Source organism: Lipotes vexillifer, unplaced genomic scaffold, assembly GCF_000442215.2.
Source record: "Lipotes vexillifer unplaced genomic scaffold, Lipotes_vexillifer_v1.1 scaffold83, whole genome shotgun sequence".
Classification (NCBI taxonomy): Eukaryota; Metazoa; Chordata; class Mammalia; order Artiodactyla; family Lipotidae; genus Lipotes; species Lipotes vexillifer.
Window position 1 is genome coordinate 579448 of NW_006799780.1, and position 20152 is coordinate 599599.

Genomic DNA, 20152 nt, shown 5'->3' on the forward strand with positions numbered 1-20152 from the left:
TGCTGGTTAAAGGAGGAGAAAACTATGCAGAAATGTCTGCACCTCCAAGGCTTTGGGGAACTTCTCCTGCCGTGGGTTTGGTGGGGAAGTTTTCTTCCACAGACAGTCCCTCCGTGCCATGGGAAGAGCCTTGCTTCTCCCATCGGCTAGTGAGCAGCCCGGTCTTCTTTCCCTGCCTCCCTGCATTTCTTATCAGACATTGCATTATTAGACAGTGCCCACCAAAACTGCAGGGCATGGCCCTTTATTGGTATCTTTGTAAAAGTGCCAGGTCTAAATCAGTGTAAGTTGGAAGGAAAGACATGTCTTGTCTAATGCTATTTGTTGTCTCTTCCACTTACTTGAATCTATGTCATTGAAGAATTTAAAAATAAATTGGCCCCGTACTCCAAACAAGATTGAACATACTCCAAGAGCACTAGCTGGAGGCCCAAAGTTTGGCCCTCATGGGTCCTCACTGCACAGGTAGAATCAGTGAGAGTGGAGGCCACGTCAGGGCAGCTCTGGATTCTGACTGTACCTGTGGGTTACCATGGCCTCTCCTAACCAGCAGCAAAAGGGGGCTAGGCATGTTTGCTTGCCCTGGGCATTACAAAATCAGTCTCTGAGAAGAGCTGAAAAGAATGGCAGCAACTGCTGTCCGCCCTCAGGAAACCGGTTCATGTGGACTAGAGGCAAGCCAGGATTGCCCACCAGCTCCAGGAGGTCAGGATTGGAAATGGAAATGGCTTCCTTCCGGTAGGGACAGCTTTCAGGAAAGTTTTCAGGGCTGAGCTTCAGATTCACTGTTCCTTACCTATTAGCATCTGAGAAGCAGCTTGCAATTTTTTCTCCCACAGCCTAGGAAAGCAACTCAGGAAACCCAAAAATTATGCCCACCCCTCCAGCCTCATCCTGGGGACCAGTTCCCCCCTCACTCACTACCCTTCAGCCACAATGATGCTCCTTAAGTTTCCTGAATAAGCCACTTCATTTGTTTCACATCAGGAGCATCATATAGGCTGAACCTTCTGCCTGGATTTCTCTCCCTTGCCATTTTTTGCCTGGCTAATTCCTGCTTATCCTTCAGGTTCCAGCATAAAAATCACTTACTTAGAGAACCCATTCTTGCCCACCCTCTGGACCTGCATTGTCCATAAGTAGCCATTTGCCACATGTGGCTACTTACATTTAATTAAAATTAAATAAAATGAAACATTCAGTTCCTCAGTTGCAGGCACATTTCAAGTGTCCAGGAGCTGTAAGTGACTAGGGATTACTATATTGGACAGCCCACATACAGACATTTCCATCACCACAGAAAAGTTGAACGGACAGCACTGCCCTAAACTAGATCAAGCCTCATGGTTACACTCTCAAACCACCTGTACTTCCCTTCTTAACCCATCTCACAGTAATTTAATTTTGTTTGTGTGTTTCCTTATTTGTGCCTTCTCCAGTAAATTACCAACTCCATTAGTGCAGGCTATGCCAGTATAATTCATCACTGTAACTCCAGCACTCTGCATGACAACTGGCACCCAGTAAGCATCCAATAAATGATAACTAAAGGAATGAATTCATAAAGTACAGTGTCTCTTATATAACAGTAGCCCATTTGACAAGTTCCTCCTAAAGCTGTGAGCTGAAAAAACATTTGTATCCCCTGATGCTCTGGTTTGTGTTCTTTAACTGCATAATGAGAGCGTTAGAAAGGGGTCTCCCTTTTAGCCTTTCCCACCTGCTAGCCCAGAGCTGAATTGTGTTCTTCACTGTAAGAGCCCCCTTACCCTCAGTTTTCCTGGGAAAATTATTCTTGCCCTTGATCCTCTTGTGTTGCTTGGCTGTAATCCTTTTATCTTTGTGTGAAGAGTTTTGTTGTATCTGTGCCATTTACTGCCATACTATCAAAATCTTTTCAGAAGTAGGCAAATAAAGTAACACTTGTGATCCTAGGCCACTTTCTTCTCTATCCACTCACAGAAGAGAGTCATGGCAATATGCCACACAGCAAACATTTGAAAAGGCCTGTTTGGTCCTCCTGCAGAAGAACTAGAGTGAATGAACTCTGGAGAAAGAATTTAGGTATCCATTATAACTGCTACTCAGATTCCTGTTTCCCTCCAGATAATCCACAGTATGGCAAGGTGATGTGATATACCCTAGGTGGCCTCTTAACTTCTAGGAAGTCAGAGAAGTACCCCCTGGTTCATCCCCTCCAGAGAGACAGGGATGAGTGTAGGTCTCCTACATCCAGTGGGTAATGCTCAACCTTGCCTCCCCCTGACCCCAGGGAAGCCTCGACCAGCTAGATGAGGTGGCTGCCCTGATTGCTGCCACAGTCCATGACGTGGATCACCCAGGAAGGACCAACTCTTTCCTGTGCAACGCAGGCAGTGAACTCGCCGTGCTCTATAATGACACTGCTGTCTTGGAGAGTCACCACACAGCCCTGGCCTTCCAGCTCACGGTCAAGGACAGCAAATGCAACATTTTCAAGAATATTGACAGGTTTGTGTGCTCGGGCTTTTGTGCTCAGGTTTGTAAAATGTAAGTGGGAAACCCAGTTTTCCCTAACTTCTCCAAGTACTTAGCTTCCTCTTAGGGGGAAGGCTGTACATTTCTATCAGACAGTAAAATAATAACCTTATAAACTGAACTTTTTAGACTGTTCTTTTTTTTTTAACATCTTTCTTGGAGTATAATTGCTTTACAATGTTGTGTTACTTTCTGCTATATAACAAAGTGAATCAGCTATATGTATACATGTATCCCCATATCCCCTCCCTCTGGCGACTCCCTTCCACCCTCCCTATCCCACCCCTCCAGGTGGTCACAAGGCACCGAGCTGATCTCCCTGTGTTATGCGGCTGCTTGCAACTAGCTATCTATTTTACGTTTGGTAGTGTATATATGTCCATGCCACTCTCTCACTTCATCCCAGCTTCCCCTTCCCTCTCCCAGTGTCCTCAAGTCCATTCTCTAGTTGGTCTGCATCTTTATTCCCGTCTTGCCGCTAGGTTCTTCATGACCTTTTTTAAATTTTTATTTTAAATTCCATATGTATGTGTTTCCATACGGTATTTGTTTTTCTCTTTCTGACTTACTTCACAGTATATGACAGACTCTAGGTCCATCCACCTCACTACAAATAACTCAATTTCATTTCCTTATATGGCTGAGTAGTAGTCCATTGTATATATGTGCCACATCCTCTTTATCCATTCGTCTGTCAATGGACACTTAAGTTGCTTCCATGTCCTGGCTATTGTAAATAGTGCTGCAATGAACACTGTGGTACGTCTCATTTTGAATTATGGTTTTCTCTGGGTATATGCCCAGGAGTGGGGTTGCTGGCTCGTATGGTAGTTCTATTTTTAGTTTTTTAAGGAACTTCCATACTGTTCTCCATAGTGGCCATATCAATTTACATTCCCACTAACAGTGCAAGAGGGTTCGCTTTTCTCCGCACCCTCTCCAGCATTTATTGTTTGTAGATTTTTTGATGATAGCCATTCTGACTGGTGTGAGGTGATACCTTATTGTAGTTTTGATTTGCATTTCACTAATGATTAGTGATCTTGAGCATCCTCTCATGTGTTTGTTGGCAATCTGTACATCTTTGGAGAAATGTCTATTTAGGTCTAATGCCCATTTTTGGATTGGGTTGTTTGTTTTTTGATATTGAGCTGCATGAGCTGCTTGTATATTTTGGAGATTAACCCTTTGTCAGTTGCTTCGCTTGCAAATATTTTCTTCCATTCTGAGGGTTGTCTTTTGGTCTTGTTTATGGTTTCCTTTTCTGTGCAAAAGCTTTTAAGTTTCATTAGGTCCCATTTATTTTTATTTCCATTTCTCTAGGAGATGGGTCAAAAAGGATCTTGCTGTGATTTATGTCATAGAGTGTTCTGCCTGTTTTCCTCTAAGAGTTTTATAGTGTCTGGCCTTACATTTAGGTCTTTAATCTATTTTGAGTTTATTTTTGTGTATGGTGTTAGGAAGTGTTCTAATTTCATTCTTTTATGTGTAGCTGTCCAGTTTTCCCAGCACCACTTCTTGAAGGGGCTGTCTTTTCTCCGTTGTATATTCTTGCCTCCTGTATCAAAGATAAGGTGAACATATGTGCGTAGGTTTCTCTCTGGGCTTTCTGTCCTGGTCCATTGAGCTATATTTCTGTTTTTGTGCCAGTACCATACTGTCTTGATTACTGTAGCTTTGTAGTATAGTCTGAAGTCAGGGAGCCTGATTCTTCCAGCTCCGTTTTTCTTTCTCAAGATTGCTTTGGCTGTTCGAGGTCTTTTGTGTTTCCATACAAATTGTGAAATTTTTTTGTCCTAGTTCGGTAAAAAATGCCATTGGTAGTTTGATAGGCATTGCATTGAATCTGTAGATTGCTTTGGGTAGTATAGTCATTTTCACAATGTTGATTCTTCCAATCCAAGAACATGGTATATCTCTCCATCTATTTGTATCATCTTTAATTTCTTTCATCAGTGTCTTATAGTTTTCTTCATAAAGGTCTTTTGTCTCCTTAGGTGGGTTTATTCCTAAGTATTTTCTTTTTGTTGCAATGGTAAATGGGAGTGTTTCCTTAATTTCTCTCTCAGTTTCTCATTATTAGTGTATAGGAATGCAAGAGATTTCTGGGCATTAATTTTGTATCCTGCTACTTTACCAAATCATTCATTACCTATAGTAGTTTTCTGGTAGCATCTTTAGGATTCTCTGTGTATGGTAGGTATCATGTCACCTGCTAACTGTGACAGTTTTACTACTTCTTTTCCGATTTGGATTCCTTTTATTTTTTATTCTCTGATTGCCATGGCTAACACTTCCAAAACTATGTGGAATAATAGTGGTGAAGGTGGGCAGCCTTGTCTTGTTCCTGATCTTAGTGGAAATGGTTTCAGTTTTTCACCATTGAGAACGATGTTGGCTGTGGGCCTTTCATATATGTCCTTTATTATGTTGAGGTAGGTTCCCTCTATGCCTACTTTCTGGAGGGTTTTTATCATAAATGGGCGTTGAATTTTGTCAAAAGCTTTTCCTGCATCTATTGAGATGATCATATGATTTTTATCCTTCAGTTTGTTAATATGGTGTACCACATTGATTGATATGTGTATACTGAAGAATCCTTGCATTCCTGGGATAAACTCCACTTGATCATGGTGTATGATCCTTTTAATGTGCTGTTGGATTCTGTTTGCTAGTATTTTGTTGAGGATTTTTGCATCTATGTTCATCAGTTATATTGGCCTGTAGTTTTTTTGTGACATCTTTGTCTAGTTTTGGTATCAGGGTGATCGTGACCTCGTAGAATGAGTTTGGGAGTGTTTCTCCCTGTGCTATATTTTGGAAGAGTTTGAGAAGGACAGGTGTTAGCTCTTCTCTAAATGTTTGATAGAATTGGCCTGTGAAGCCATCTGGTTCTGGGCTTTTGTTTGTTGGAAGATTTTTAATCACAGTTTCAGTGTCAGGGCTTGTGATTGGTCTGTTTATATTTTCTATTTCTTCCTTGTTCAGTCTCAGAAGGGTGTGCTTTCCTAAGAATTTGTCCATTACTTCCAGGTTGTCCATTTTATTAGCATATAGTTGCTTGTAGTAATCTCTCATGATCCTTTGTATTTCTGCAGTGTCGGTTGTTACTTCTTTTTCATTTCTAATTCTGTTGATTTGAGTCTTCCCCCTTTTTTTCTTGGTAAGTCTGGCTAATGGTTTATCAATTTTGTTTATCTTCTCAATAAAACAGCCTTTAGTTTTATTGATCTTTGCTATCATCTCCTTCATTTCTTTTTCATTTATTTCTGATCCGATCTTTATGATTTCTTTCCTTCTGCTAACTTTGGGGGGTTTTTTGTTCTTGTTCCTCTAACTGCTTTAGGTGTAAGCTTAAGTTGTTTATTTGAGGTTTTGTTTCTTGATGTAGGATTGTATTGCTATAAACTTCCCTCTTAGAATTGCTTTTGCTGCATCCCATAGGTTTTGGGTCATTGTGTTTTCATTGTCATTTGTTTCTAGGTATTTTTTGATTTCCTCTTTGATTTCTTCAGCGATCTCTTGGTTATTTAGTAGCATATTGTTTAGCCTCCAAATGTTTGTATCTTTTACAGTTTTCCTATAATTGATATCTAGTCTCATAGTGTTGCAGTCAGAAACGATACTTGATTAGATTTCAATTTTCTTAAATTTACCAAGGCTTGATTTGTGACCCAAGATATGATCTCTCCTGGGGAATGTTACACGAGCACTTGAGAAGAAAGTGTATTCTGTTGGTTTTGGATGGAATGTCCTATAAATATCAATTAAGTCCATCTTGTTTAATGTATCATTTAAAGCTTGTGTTTCCTTATTTACTTTCATTTTGGATGGTCTGTCCATTGGTGAAAGTGGGGTGTTAAAGTTCCCTACTATGATTGTGCTACTCTCGATTTCCCCTTTTATGGCTGTTAGCATTTGCCTTATGTATTGAGGTGCTCCTATGTTGGGTGCATAAATATTTACAACTGTTGTATTTTCTTCTTGGATTGATCCCTTTATCATTATGTAGTGGCCTTCTTTGCCTCTTGTAATAGTCTGTATTTTAAAGTCTATTTTTGTCTGATATGAGAATTGCTACTCCAGCTTTCTTTTGATCTCCATTTGCATGGAATATCTTTTTCCGTCCCCTCACTTTCAGTCTTTATGTGTCCCTAAGTCTGAAGTGGGTCTCTTGTAGACAGCATATATATGGGTCTTGTTTTTGTAACCATTCAGCCAGTCTGTGTCCTTTGGTTGGAGCATTTAATCTATTTACATTTAAGGTAATTATTGATATGTATGTTCCTATTACCATTTTCTTAATTGTATTGGGTTAGTTTTTGTAGGTCTTTTCCTTCTCTTGTGTTTCCTGCCAAGAGACGTTCCTTTAGCATTTGTTGTAAAGCTAGTTTGGTGGTGCTGAATTATCTTAAATTTGCTTGTCTGTAAAGGTTTTAATTTCTCCATCGAATCTGAATGAGATCCTTGTTAGGTAGAGAAATCTTGGTTGTAGGTTTTTCCCTTTCATCACGTTTAAGTATATCCTGCCACTCCCTTCTGGCCTGCAGAGTTTCCACTGAAAAATCAGCTGATAACTTTATGGGGATTCCTTTGTATGTTATTTGTTGCTTTTCCCTTGCTGCTTGTAACATTTTTCCTTTGTATTTAATTTTTGATAGTTTAATATGTGTCTCGGCGTTATGTCTCCTTGGATTTATCCTTTATGGGACTCTCTGTGCTTCCTGAACTTGATTGACTATTTCCTTTCCCATGTTAGGGAAGTTTTCAACTATAATCTCTTCAAATATTTTCTCCTACCCTTTCTTTTTCTCTTCTTCTTCTGGGACCCCTATAATTCGAATGTTGGTGCGTTTAATATTGTCCCAGAGGTCTCTGAGACTGTCCTCAATTCTTTTCATTCTTTTTTTTCCTTATTCTGCTCTGAGGTAGTTATTTCCACTATTTTATCTTCCAGGTCACTTATCCATTCTTCTGCCTGTTATTCTGCTATTTATCCCTTCTAGAGAATTTTTAATTGCATTTATTGTGTTGTTCATCATTGTTTGCTCTTTAGTTCTTTAGGTCCTTGTTAAACGTTTCTTGTATTTTCTCCATTGTATTTCCAAGATTTTGGATCATCTTTACTCTCATTACTCTGAATTCTTTTTCAGGTAGACTATTTCCTCTTCATTTGTTTGGTCTGGTGGGTTTTACCTTGCTCCTTCATCTGCTGCCTATTTCTGTCTGCTCATTTTGTGTACCTTACTGTGTTTGGGGTCTCCTTTGCGCAGGCTGAAGGTTAATAGTTCCCATTGTTTTTGGTGTCTGCCCCCAGTGGGTGAGGTTGGTTCAGTGGCTTGTGTAGGCTTCCTGGTGGAGGGGACCAGTGCCTGTGTGTGGGGCTGGATCTTGTCTTTCTGGTGGGCAGGGCCGCATCTGATGGTGTGTTTTGGGATGTCTGTGAACTTAGTATGATTTTAGGCAGCCTCTCTGCTAATGGGTGGGGTTGCATTCCTGTCTCACTAGTTGTTTGGCATGGGGCATCCAGCACTGGAGCTTGCTGGCTGTTGGGTGGAACTGGGTCATAGCGTCGAGACACAGATCTCTGAGAGAACTCTCGCTGACTGATACTATGTGGGGCTGGGAGGTCCCTGGTGGTCCAGTTTCCTGAACTCGCCTCTCCCACGTCAGTGGCTCAGGCCTGACACCAGGCCGGAGCACCAAGACCCCGTCAGCCACATGGCTGGGGTAGATGCCCCTGGATGAACACTTGTGAGAAGAGCTCAGAATTATCAAGATAGTGATCTTGGCAAGTGAAACCACAGGAGAAGAGGCCCGTGCTGTGCCTGGTCCTGCTGAGCAATTTTCAGACTTCAGCTCATTCTGGCAACAGGGTGACTGGGTCGGCGACGTGAGGCAGGGCGGGGTCCGTGAGGCAGGTGGCGCCCAGCTGCTGTGCAGCCTGCAGGGCCTGGCCGAAGCCCTCAGAGAAGGCCAGCAGCGGCCAGGACTCCAGCCTCCTGTAGCTTCGGCCTCTTTGGGGTTTCCCTCCCGGCGTCACGTCGCTCTCACCGCTACTCTGGCGGCCGTGCCTTTACCCTGAGCTGCTTCACAAGGTGAGCACTGCCTGCTAAATGTTCACAGGTGCTGCAAGGACATCTTCATAAAGATGTACACAAACGTTGACCACATAGATTTCTTTGATGTGCAACCAGCCCTCCTCCATTCTCTGCTTAGACTGTTCATCTTTTGAAACTCCATCTGGTCTTCAGTGAGTTCATGAAAACGTTTTATACACTGCAAAGCACTCTATAAATATTGATTATACTACTAACAAATATAGCAGATATTTTTATCCTCTCAAAAGGACATCCTGTCTTTGGTGTAACCTGAGGAAAATGTATCCTTACCCATCTTTCCCCAGCTCAATTTTCGGTCACTTAAAATCCTAACTCATGAGGAGACAGTGTTCCATGCTCCCAGCAGAGCTCCTGGAGTCCACAGAGTGGGGCAGGTTTCCCCCTCTGGTGAGTTGGCCAAATGTGAACAGATAGGAGCAATTCCTCTTGCCAGCCACCACCCTGCCATCAAGCTATGAGTATTTCCTACATAGCACCAGCCAGGCTGGAGTGCAGACCCCTGAGAAAAGGCAGTACACAGGGAGCTCAGAGCTCACTCAGGCCTCAAGGATGACTTGTCAACATGAACCTGAACCCATTTGTTTGCTCTCCAGAAACCTGAGAAAATATGGAGACCAGTTATTCCACCTTCAACTGAAGGCTTCATCAGTATCAAGTATTGTTTTTAAAACTTTCATAGGAAGAATTCTTGCCAATAGCCAATTTTATTCAGTTCCCCATTCTGGCTCCTGAAGTTAGAAAAAGATGATAGGAACTGGGTGATTTTGAGCAGGGTTGCTGCTCCTTCCATTACAACTTCTATCTAATTGCAATCTAGAGAACTGCTCATTATTTGGAAAACTTTCTTCCAATGCCATCATCAAAAGAAATAATGACACTTCTCTGTAACAAGAATCACTGTGTCTGCACTGAATGCCATGGGACAGCTCACCAGGTTGGTGTACTAGCCTTGTAGGGAAGGAACTTGTCATTTCCTTTCACCTCACTATTTTGATATTGCCAAGGGAAGGTAGAAGGGAATCACCTTGTGAAATAAGTGCCCTTGGGACACTTTTTTTTTTTATACTCATAAATCATATGAAGGTCAGCTGTCACTGGGGAAAATGGAATAGTGTCACCAAGTCCTGGCTGAGTAGGAAGAGGAGCAGGTAAACTTTTTTGTGATCTTCACTCATTAACTCCGTGCCCCTAGCTTCCTCCAAGATTGTGGGAAGTGTGGTGAAATGGTAGAACAGTTCTAATTCGGGACATGATGTGAACAAGGTGCTTTGTCTTCTGGTTATTTTAGGAACCATTATCGAACACTGCGCCAGGCTATTATTGATATGGTTTTAGCAACAGAGATGACAAAACACTTTGAACATGTGAACAAATTTGTGAACAGCATCAACAAGCCAATGGCAGCTGAGGTAAGCATTTCCCATGTAATAAGATACACCGGAATGTATTTCCATTAGAGCCTACTCTGGCCTCAAAGCATTTTCTCTCCATCTTGAATGCAAGATGGTTATTTGCTTGGAGTTGGTAAAGAAGGCTGAAAGTACTGGTCACTTGTTTTCCCTAAGGACAAGAAGAGATTGAGAGTGTCCACAGCAACTCTGAGCTCCTTGAAAGAAAGGCCCTGACTGAGATAAAGCCAGCAGTGACAAAAGTAGGCCCAAAGTCTATGATGAAAGCAGCCTGCAGACAACAGAGACTGGAATAAATGGTGCCATTTTAGGGGATTCAGAGCCTTTCTAGTTCTCTGTTCTTTGAGCTCTTGGGAGACCTCAAAATTAGATGTTTTAAAGAACTATAATCCTGCTGATTTGCATTAAAAGCCTATCAGTATCTAAAGACTATAGAAAGTTAAATTGGGAGTGACTAGTTGAAAACAAAAATACAAGTCTTTCTCCTTTTTAAAATTTACTGATGTACCTTAGACCTGCCTTAAGGTCCCTACAAACTTGGGTTTTAGGAACATGGACATAAGTTTACATCTCTTACTGTTTAAAATGAGATCAACTGCCCTCTCAATACTGTAAGGCTGTTCATAGCCCCATAAAGTTAGAAAAGCTTTTCACTCATTCCTGTATGAGGGTTGCATATGTGGATGAATGAGGAATGGTTGTCTTAGATGTAACCTGATGATCAGTAAGGAAACTATCTGTGTAGGACCCATCACATGACCAGCCTGGAAGGAGGAACAGTGTCCACCTCACCTGTGTTCTGCTCCATCCCCCAGGGACTCCACAGCACAATGCCAGGACCCTCTCCTTCCACAGAGGACTTATGGGAGCAAGGATCTGGGGATTTAAGAGGGGCAAATTAAACAGAATCATAGAATTTAGAGTTGGGAAGGTCATCTATCCAAGTAAGCCCCCAACTCTGTTGAGATTTATGTACCGCAGTAACTATAGCAAGCAGTATCTTCCCAATAGTAAGTAATCAAAATACCAACCTTCAGAATATAATTCTGCCCATTGATGGTTTAATAGGTCCAGTCCCAAAACAAAACAAAAAAATCCTTAAATGTCATACAGTCCTTCAGCTTGGCAGAGCTCTGGAGAGCGAATTAGATGTTTACACAGTCAGTTCCATGGTATCTTTGAAATCAGGGAATCATAGTCTTCTAGGTTTTGTATAATTGGCCTGTTGTCGCATTTACATAAGCCTACTCACAGACCTGTCCACTTGGCTCTGGACCACTGACATCCATCACTAGGTAGGTATTAGTGTACAACCAGTCTTTTTAACATGGCTGAATATACCTGCTCCTGCCCTGGCCCACTTTCTGCTCCTAGTACCCCCAACACTTACATGTCTCACCCTCCCTACCACCCAGCCAGAAGAGCAGCCTGAAAAGCGTGAGTGGACACATACCTGAAGAGAAAGAACAAAGTGGGAGGAGGTGGGTAACTGGGGATGGGACAGAAGGTCACAGGAGAGAGGGAGCTGTCAGGCATATTAAGTAGAAAGAAATCAAGAAATAATTGAAGGGTCACATGTATGTGGCATTTCTCCATCTTTACTGTATTAAGAAAGTGGAATTTGTGCTTTTACACATTTCCTGATAAAACTGGGAGAAAAGCTCTCCTTCCTTAAGATTACATACCAAATTATTAAAAATAAAACAAAACAAAAACCTGGTTTGTAGCAGCTACCTCTGGGGAAGAGGATGCAAGTGAGGTTGTGAATGGGTGGTGATAGGGACTTCGACCTTTTAAGCTCTGTGTGTTTGTATTGTTTGACTGCTCCCCGTCCCCAAGAATATATATCAATGTATCATATATGGAATTAAGGATGGGAAGGCCTCCTTCATCAAGTCTCATGCCTAAGTTTGCCTGGGTGACTGCCATCTAATATCTGGTCAGCTGGCCCTTGTGGGCTTCACCATCATATTGAAACAACCCTGATGTGACTATCTGTTTTCCAGATTGAAGGCAGTGACTGTGAATGCAACCCTATTGGGAAGAACTTTCCTGAAAATCAAATCCTGATTAAGCGCATGATGATTAAGTGTGCTGACGTGGCCAATCCATGCCGCCCCCTGGACTTATGTATCGAATGGGCCGGAAGGATCTCCGAGGAGTACTTTGCACAGGTGTGCTGCCTCTCTAGGGAAGCTCCACCTCCCTTCTGGGAATGGCCCCGGGTCACAGTAAATAAACGACTCCTCCCTGGAAAGCAATGGCTCACCCCTGCCTGGAACAGAAATCTGGTCCCTCAAGAGACTATGATGTGGCTGGTCACTAACTAAACTCTCTCGGGGAAGGGGGATAAACTGAGCCTTTGGAAGTATCTTTTCATCCTCAAATTTTTAGATCCTGAATTTCCACAAAAACTGGGAAATCCTCCATGCGTTCACTAGATTATCATCTCCATGGTGTAGTCTGGGGAACAGACTGCACCATGGGTAGCTCATAATACAGTAGGGGAGGGAGACAGACATAAACAGGTCCATACATTGGTAAATTATAAATAAATGAAAGGGCTTCCCTGGTGGCGCAGTGGTTGAGAGTCCGCCTGCCGATGCAGGGGACACGGGTTCGTGCCCCGGTCCAGGAAGATCCCACATGCCGCGGTGCGGCTGGGCCCATGAGCCATGGCCGCTGAGCCTGCGCGTCCGGAGCCTGTGCTCTGCAACGGGAGAGGCCACAACAGTGAGAGGCCTGAAAACACTTCTAAAGGAGGTATATGTTAAGTCCTAAGAGTTCAGAAAGAGTTTTTTTTCTAGATAAAAGGTTTTTGTGGAAAAGGTGTTAGAGCTGGTGTTTTTGTTTTTGTTTTTTTTGAAGGATTTCAAAATTTAGAAATGGGAAAGGACATTCTGGGAGAATTCTGGGAGAACAAAGGGTTATGAGCAAAATTAGTAGGGAGGAAAACCAGAATTTTTATATAAGGAAAACAGCAACTTTGGCAGTGTGAAGAGGAATTAAAGGAGAATAACATAGTAGACCACAAGATGCCATTTAAAAGAGGCCTACTTTCAAAGAAGAGGCTCTAGGGACTAATGTTAATTATTTGTGATAGAAAGACAAACATGTCACAAGTAGCTACAAGTAATGCATTTGGGGACTGCGGACGGGGGGCGGCGGGGGGAGGGTTGTGTGCCTATATGGCTGGAACATACCGCTGAGGCAGAATAAAAGAATAGCTGATAATGTCTAGAAGGGTTGGCAGCAGCAAAGGGCAGCCGAGGACCCAGTAAGTTAGGTGCAGCTTTCAAGGATGGGAAGAGAGCCCATGAATCAAAGAAAAATAGGACAAGCAGTTCTGAGCTTGCCAGAAAGAGAGGGGAAAAAACCCAAACTACTCCTTGAACAGCAGTGGCTATTTTAAGGCTGCCTAATCTACTGACCTGAAATGAGCAAGCTGAGCCAAAAACTGGTAGGAGGCCATTAACAGGGCTTCCCAGGACTCACAGAGAAGACTTAAAATCCTACTCCTCGTTATTCTCAAAGTATGTGAATGGGGAACGGGAAAGAACCACTTTTAAGTTCTTTAATGTAATCTCCCTGTTTAGGTGTCCTTTTCCCAGAAAGGAAAGTACTAATGTTCACAAGACAATGGTGACCTAAAAATCAGGTTACAAATGAGGTCTCTGATCAGCCAGCCTCTGGCACAGCATACTACCAGTAAATGTGGATCTCAATTTCAGCCCAGTGAATTATGACCGTATGCATATAAACATACACTCTAATGTGCAAAATACTCAGATTTACACATATCTTGAGAATTGCATGACCAAATACCCCAATCTGAAAAATCTCAGCTTTCATTCTTTTGAATAAAACATAGTTATTTCATGAAAAAAAGAAGCTAGTTCAGCTCAACTGCCTGCTTTTCATCCAGACTAACATAATACGTTGATGTGCAGCACAAGGGCTTTGTATGTACTTCCGATTTTGTCACACAATATTAAAAAGACATATTTTCAAAGGTCAAGTTTAAATAAGATTAATAATTCTTACTTTAATGAAGACATTCTTAAGTGAAACTGGCTTTCTTTTTAAAGTGCAAGCATATGACAGTGAATAATACAATGACTATTTGTACAGCTTGGTGCCAGTTCTTTGATTCACGCTAAGGCGTCAGCAGTTTTAAACACACCATTGCTCCTGTACCCTCAGTATAAATGCCACTTAGTATTATTAGTGTTACTTTGAAAATAGTCTTGACCTTGCGATCATGAAAACAGATCTCAGAAAAGGGGCTACGAATCCTGAGATAAGTGCTTCAGGAGGTGCTGTAAGATAGCATAACACATTTGAGAGTCAGAAGACCTGAATCCAGTCACTGTAGCTCATCAGGTGGTTGTCTTATATAAGCCTCAGGACCTTGCCAAGCCAATTTCTTCACAGATACAACTGGATTATGACCCATTTTCACAGAGTGGTTCTGACAAACTAGATGTTACTGTGACAGCTCCTTATGTGCCCTACAGCCCTGTGTTATTTCTTACAGACTGATGAAGAGAAGAGACAGGGGCTACCTGTAGTGATGCCAGTGTTTGACCGGAATACCTGTAGCATCCCCAAGTCCCAGATCTCCTTTATTGACTACTTCATAACAGACATGTTTGATGCTTGGGATGGTAAGACAGTTCCTGTCTTGTTACCCACAAACAGAATATTTTGCTATACTTTATGATGGTTACCTTTAATGACAGAGGCTGGGCCTAAAGGTGTAAATGAAATGTAACTTAAAAGAAAAAGTCAGCTGCTTGTGGCCAGGTGTGGTGGGGGTGCATGAACACTTTGTGTGTCCTCAGCACAAACCATGTGTATGGAAGACTCAGTGGATGTTTGGTAACTGGATAAACAGGTGTTCAACTCTTCCAAGGACATGTTTCCAAAGCTTACAGGAGTTTTATTCTGTCATTGGAGGAAATTCTAGAGAGAACATAAAATATACTAAGTCTGCTCTGAATCACAGATTCTTTTCATAATATCAGTTGATAAACAGCTTTTCATTTTTTTGAGATCCTTTTTAATTTTTTTGAATTTAATTTTTATTTTATATCGGAGTATAGTTGACTTACAATGTTGGGTTACTTTCAGGTGTACAGCTAAGTGATTCAGTTATACATATTCATATATCCATTCTTTTTCAGATCCTTTTCCCATATAAGTTATTACAGAACACTGAGTAGAGTTCCTTGTGCTATACAGTAGATTCTTGTTGATTATTCTATATGTAGTAGTGTATATATGTTAACCCCAAACTCCTAATTTGTCCCTCCCCCCATTGTTTCCCCTTTGGTAACCATAAATTTGTTTTCAGAGTCTGTGAGTCTATTTCTGTTTTGTAAATAAGTTCAATTGTATCCTTTTTTTTTTCAGATTCCACATATAAGTGATATCATATGATATTTGTCTTTCTCTTTCTGATGTACTTCACTTAGTATGATAATCTCTAGGTCCATCCATGTTGCTGAAAATGGCATTATCTCTTTTTCATGGCTGAGTAATATTCCATTGTGTGTGTGTGTGTGTGTGTGTGTGTGTGTGTGTGTGTGTGTGTATACACCACATCTTCTTCATCCATTCATCTGTCAAGGGACATTTAGGTTGCTTCCATGTCTTGGCTACTGTAAAGAGTGCTGCAGTGAACATTGGGGTGCATGTATCTTTTTGAATTAGTCTTCTCTGGGTATATGCCCAGGAGTGGGATTGCTGGGTCATATAGTAGCTCTATTTTTAGTTTTTTAAGGAACCTCCATACCATTTTCATAGTGGCTGCACCAATTTACATTCGCACCAACAGTGTAGGAGGCTTCCCTTTTCTCCACACCCTCTCCAGCATTTGTTATTTGTAGACTTTTTAATGATGGCCATTCTGACTGGTTTGAGGTGATACCTCATTGTGGTTTTGATTTGCATTTCTCATTGAGTGACGTTGAACATCTTTTCATGTGCTTTTGGCCATCCATATGTCTTCTTTGGAGAAATGTCTATATAGATCTTCCGCCCGTTTTTTTATTTATTTATTTTTTTGATACAGAGCTGCATGAACTGTTGGTATATTTTGGAGATTAATCCCTTGTTGGTTGCTTCATTTGCAAATATTTTCTCCCATTCTCTGGGTTGTATTTTCGTTTTGTCTATGGTTTCCTTTGCTGTGCGAAAGCTTTTAAGTTTAATTAGGTCCCATTTGTTTATTTTTGTTTTTATTTTCATTACTCTAGGTACAAGGTGGATCCAAAGAGATACTGCTGTGATTTATGGTGAAGAGTGTCCTGCCTATGTTTTACTCTAAGAGTTTTATAGTAGCCAGCCTTACATTTAGGTCTTCAATCCATTTCAAGTTTATTTTTGTGTATGGTGTTACAGAATGTTCTAGTTTCATTCTTTTACATGTAGTTGTCCAGTTTCCCCAGCACCACTTATTGAAGAGACTATATTTTCTCCACTGTATATTCTTGCTTCCTTTGTCGTAGATTAATTGACCATAGACGCATGGGTTTATTTCTGGGCTTTCTGTCCTGTTCCATTGATCTATACTTCTGTTTCTGTGCCAGTACCATACCACTTTGATTACTGTAGCTTTGAAGTATAGTCTGAAGCCAGGGAGCCTGATTTCTCCAGCTCTGATTTTCTTCCTCAGGATTGCTTTAGCTATTCAGGGTCTTTTGTGTTTCCTTACAAATTAAAAAAATTTTCATTCTAGTTCTGTGAAAAATGTCATCGGTATCTTGATAGGGATTGCACTGAATCTGTAGACTGCCTTGGGTAGTATAGTCATTTTCACAATATTGATTCTTCCAATCCAAGAACATGGTATCCTTCCATGTGTTTGTCTCATCCTTGATTTCTTTCATCAACATCTTATAGTTTTCAGAGTATAGGTTTTTTGCCTTCTTAGGTAGGTTTATTCCAAGGTATTTTATTCTTTTTGATGTGATGGTTAAATGGGATTGTTTCCTTAATTTCTCTTTCTGATCTTTTGTTGTTATCAATTTTTAGTTAAAAGGACCTGTTCATATTTCAGAAACCAGTGTTTAGTAACTCATTCTTCTCATGCTTCTGTGTTCACCTTAGGCCTAACCTAGGGTACCTCTCCTCCAATTGTGATCCAAAATTTGTCCCACAGAGCCCCAACCTTATAAATACTCCTGGAATCTAACTTAACGGCTTCTTTTTATTCTCTTATATCCTTGCAGCCTTTGCACACCTGCCAACCCTGATGCAACATTTGGCCGATAACTACAAACACTGGAAGACGTTAGATGACCTAAAGTGCAAAAGTCTGAGGCTTCCATCTGACAGCTAAAGCCAAGACAGAGAAGGTGACCTCTTGATCTACAAAGGGCACTGTGAATCACAGTAGTGTAAACAAGAGGCTTTCCTTCATAATGAAAATGACAGGTGTAGGTTAAGGAGCTAATGTTTAATATCTGACTTTGAATCATTCAACTTCCCAAATTTCATTTTTAGAAAATTATGTTCCATGAAGAAAAATATATGTTCTTTTGAACAATCACTTAATGACAGAACAAACACATGGCAAAATCCTTTGCCCTGCTGTCATCCTGTCTGCCCTCATCAAACCCTGCAGCTGATTCACTGTAACTAGCAGGAGACATGCAGCAAAGACTTGGTGCCCACGAGCCCACCATCTCTGTGGATGATGGACCATGTAGCTTAGCTAGTGGTTTAGCTCATCTTTTACCATGAAAGTCACCATCACTGTTTAGCTTGACTATTTTCCTCAAGAGCATCAATCTAAAAGGTTCATAAGACTATCTAAGAAAAAAAACCCATATAAAGTGAGCAAAACAACTAGGACCAAACTGCTGATAAACTAGTTAGCTTCAGAGCCTCCAAGGCTAGGTGGTTCTGATCAATGGTGTAACACCCAAGTTAGAACACAGTCTGTCTTGGCCTGGTGAGTGCCTTCTCTAGACTGGTATCAGCAGCCTGTGTAGTCCTCTCTCCTACAAAAGGGATTCATCTTAGCAGAAAGCCAACCATGATGGGGAAGGAAGTGACATCTTGTCTGGGGGGAATCCAAGAGCTTTTCCCCTTTATTTCTGGTTTACAGAGGCAGTTACAAGGCACTATAGTAGGTATTATATACAAGCCATTAATCTGAATGCCCTTGGACAAGCTTTTTTTTAAAAAAAAAAAATTTATATACATTTGCTGTTTAAAATTTTTATTAAAGCAATCTAAATTTTCAGGGTTTAAGTCCATGGAGTACATTGTGCTGAGTACTGAGGAGACAGAGGAAGTTTCCAGGTTCAGATGTTTTTAACCTATCTATATTTAAGATCATGCCATTTTGCTTTAATGATGAAAAAAAGATTGCAAGGTGTGTAAATATATCAGAAAATAGCATATGGGGAAGCAGTAAATACTATTTTAAGCTATTAATTGTATGCTAAAAGCTTCTAAAGCACAAGTGCATATTTTTATACAGCTCTTTTCACAACTTTCTGTGGTCTACATGAAGTCAGACTTGAGATTTTCTTTTCTCTTTTACCAGCCAACCCTTCTCTATGTATTATAAATTAGAGATTCTGTAAACAAACTCTGTTTTTCTTTCAAATTCTCTGTACTTCATGCTGCATTTCTAAGAGGTATAAACAAACAGAGACTAAATTAACTGAACCAGTAGTTACTTACTTTTTTCAAATGAAAATTGGAACGCAGAACACGTGGAACTAGTACATGGAGGAAAAAATTATTTATCACTACAAAACATGCCAATGTTTTTTTCTATGTTTTGTACCAACAAATGGAAACATATATGACAATTCCATGCAAAGAAATGTACCTAAATTATTTTTGTTAAGATGGTAAGAGAACTTGCTTGGTCAGGACAGCAGCTAGCTTTGTATTGTAATGCTGCACTAAGTAAATGTGATGAAAATGTTTTTGTGAAGTACTTGTAACTAAATTCCTACAGCCATTTTTCATTCCTAACAGCTGTTTTTATTTTACCTCTTTGGCCTAAATTTTTCATAATTTCAATATTTCGGTTTAGTGTTCCTTATTTCATGAGTCACACGCTCTGTTTTCAGAACACATTAAATTCAGGATGTCAGAATCCCATTTTAAGGAGCTAAATAATTTGCCTAGGCTTCAGAAGCTTGCCTGAAGCAACGACAATCTTTTCTTGACCATCTCGCTTTTGGTTCCATTTGGTAAGTGACATTCATCAGATGTCTGACATTTTTCTATGTGAATGTTTGTTAGAACTGACTCAGTATAATTTCAAATTAATTTCATATTAACACTGCCAGGTACTAAAGCTTTAGCATAGCTCTGCTCTTTATCAGTGTAATCTACTATGGTGTAATCTTCTACTGAGTTGCTAACTAAATAGTGCATTCCTCCAAATAGTCTGTCAGATGGTATGTGTATCAGATGAGTGAGTATAAACTATTATAATTGTCTCTCATACTGAGCATAAGTCTGTGTTGAGGGGAACCCTGTTAATTTAGGAAAATATAACATGATCTAATCTAGAGAGAAGTCACATTACTACTGCTACTTGACCAGAAGTCAGTTGACCAGAATAACCCTATAATTTAATTAGGCTATTCTTCCAATTTAAGATTTTAAAATATGCTTGCCTTCAGAGTTAGGACTGGTTAGTCTTGTGGACAAAGAACAAGCCTCATCTATTAATCAGAACGCACTCAACTTGAGAAAGATAAATACAATGTCCCTCAAGTTTAGGCTCTTGACTGTGTTATGTGAGTAAGCCAGAGAATGAGGTAATAAGGGTATTTTTAAATAAAAATGACAAGGCCTACTGCATAGTATTACTTCTGGTGTTGCAAATATAACAGCACTGAAAGCTAAGCTAGGGAAATGGAAAAAATGCACATAATATTTATCGACCTCAGTTATAGTTGTATTCTTCTAATTTGAAAGTTCAACTTTTTGCAGCACTCTGCATACAACTAGTAAGCAGCCATCAAGTCTGAGTCCCTGCTAGATTTTCCCATCTCACTGTTTTACTCCATCTCATCTCTGACCTTAGGGCATTCATGAAAGCAAAAACCATCAAGTTCCTGTGAA

The 20152-nt window shown here is 40.6% G+C and overlaps 1 protein-coding gene across 5 annotated transcripts in view; it reads left to right on the plus strand.

The window, feature by feature from the left end:
• Positions 1 to 19096, plus strand: part of PDE8B (phosphodiesterase 8B) — a 260688-nt gene extending 241592 nt beyond the window's left edge. For 3 of the 5 annotated variants that reach the window (XM_007471951.1, XM_007471953.1, XM_007471955.1), the window contains 5 exons: positions 2273 to 2490; positions 9928 to 10048; positions 12055 to 12222; positions 14586 to 14715; positions 17284 to 18238. In XM_007471951.1, coding sequence (XP_007472013.1) covers positions 2273 to 2490; positions 9928 to 10048; positions 12055 to 12222; positions 14586 to 14715; positions 17284 to 17393 — 747 coding nt within the window. In that variant the 3' untranslated portion in view covers positions 17394 to 18238. Of the gene's footprint in view, positions 1 to 2272; positions 2491 to 9927; positions 10049 to 12054; positions 12223 to 14585; positions 14716 to 17283 lie in introns of all 5 variants that reach the window. The other 2 variants (XM_007471954.1, XM_007471952.1) reach the window with 1 other exon arrangement.
• Positions 19097 to 20152: the final 1056 nt, after the last annotated feature.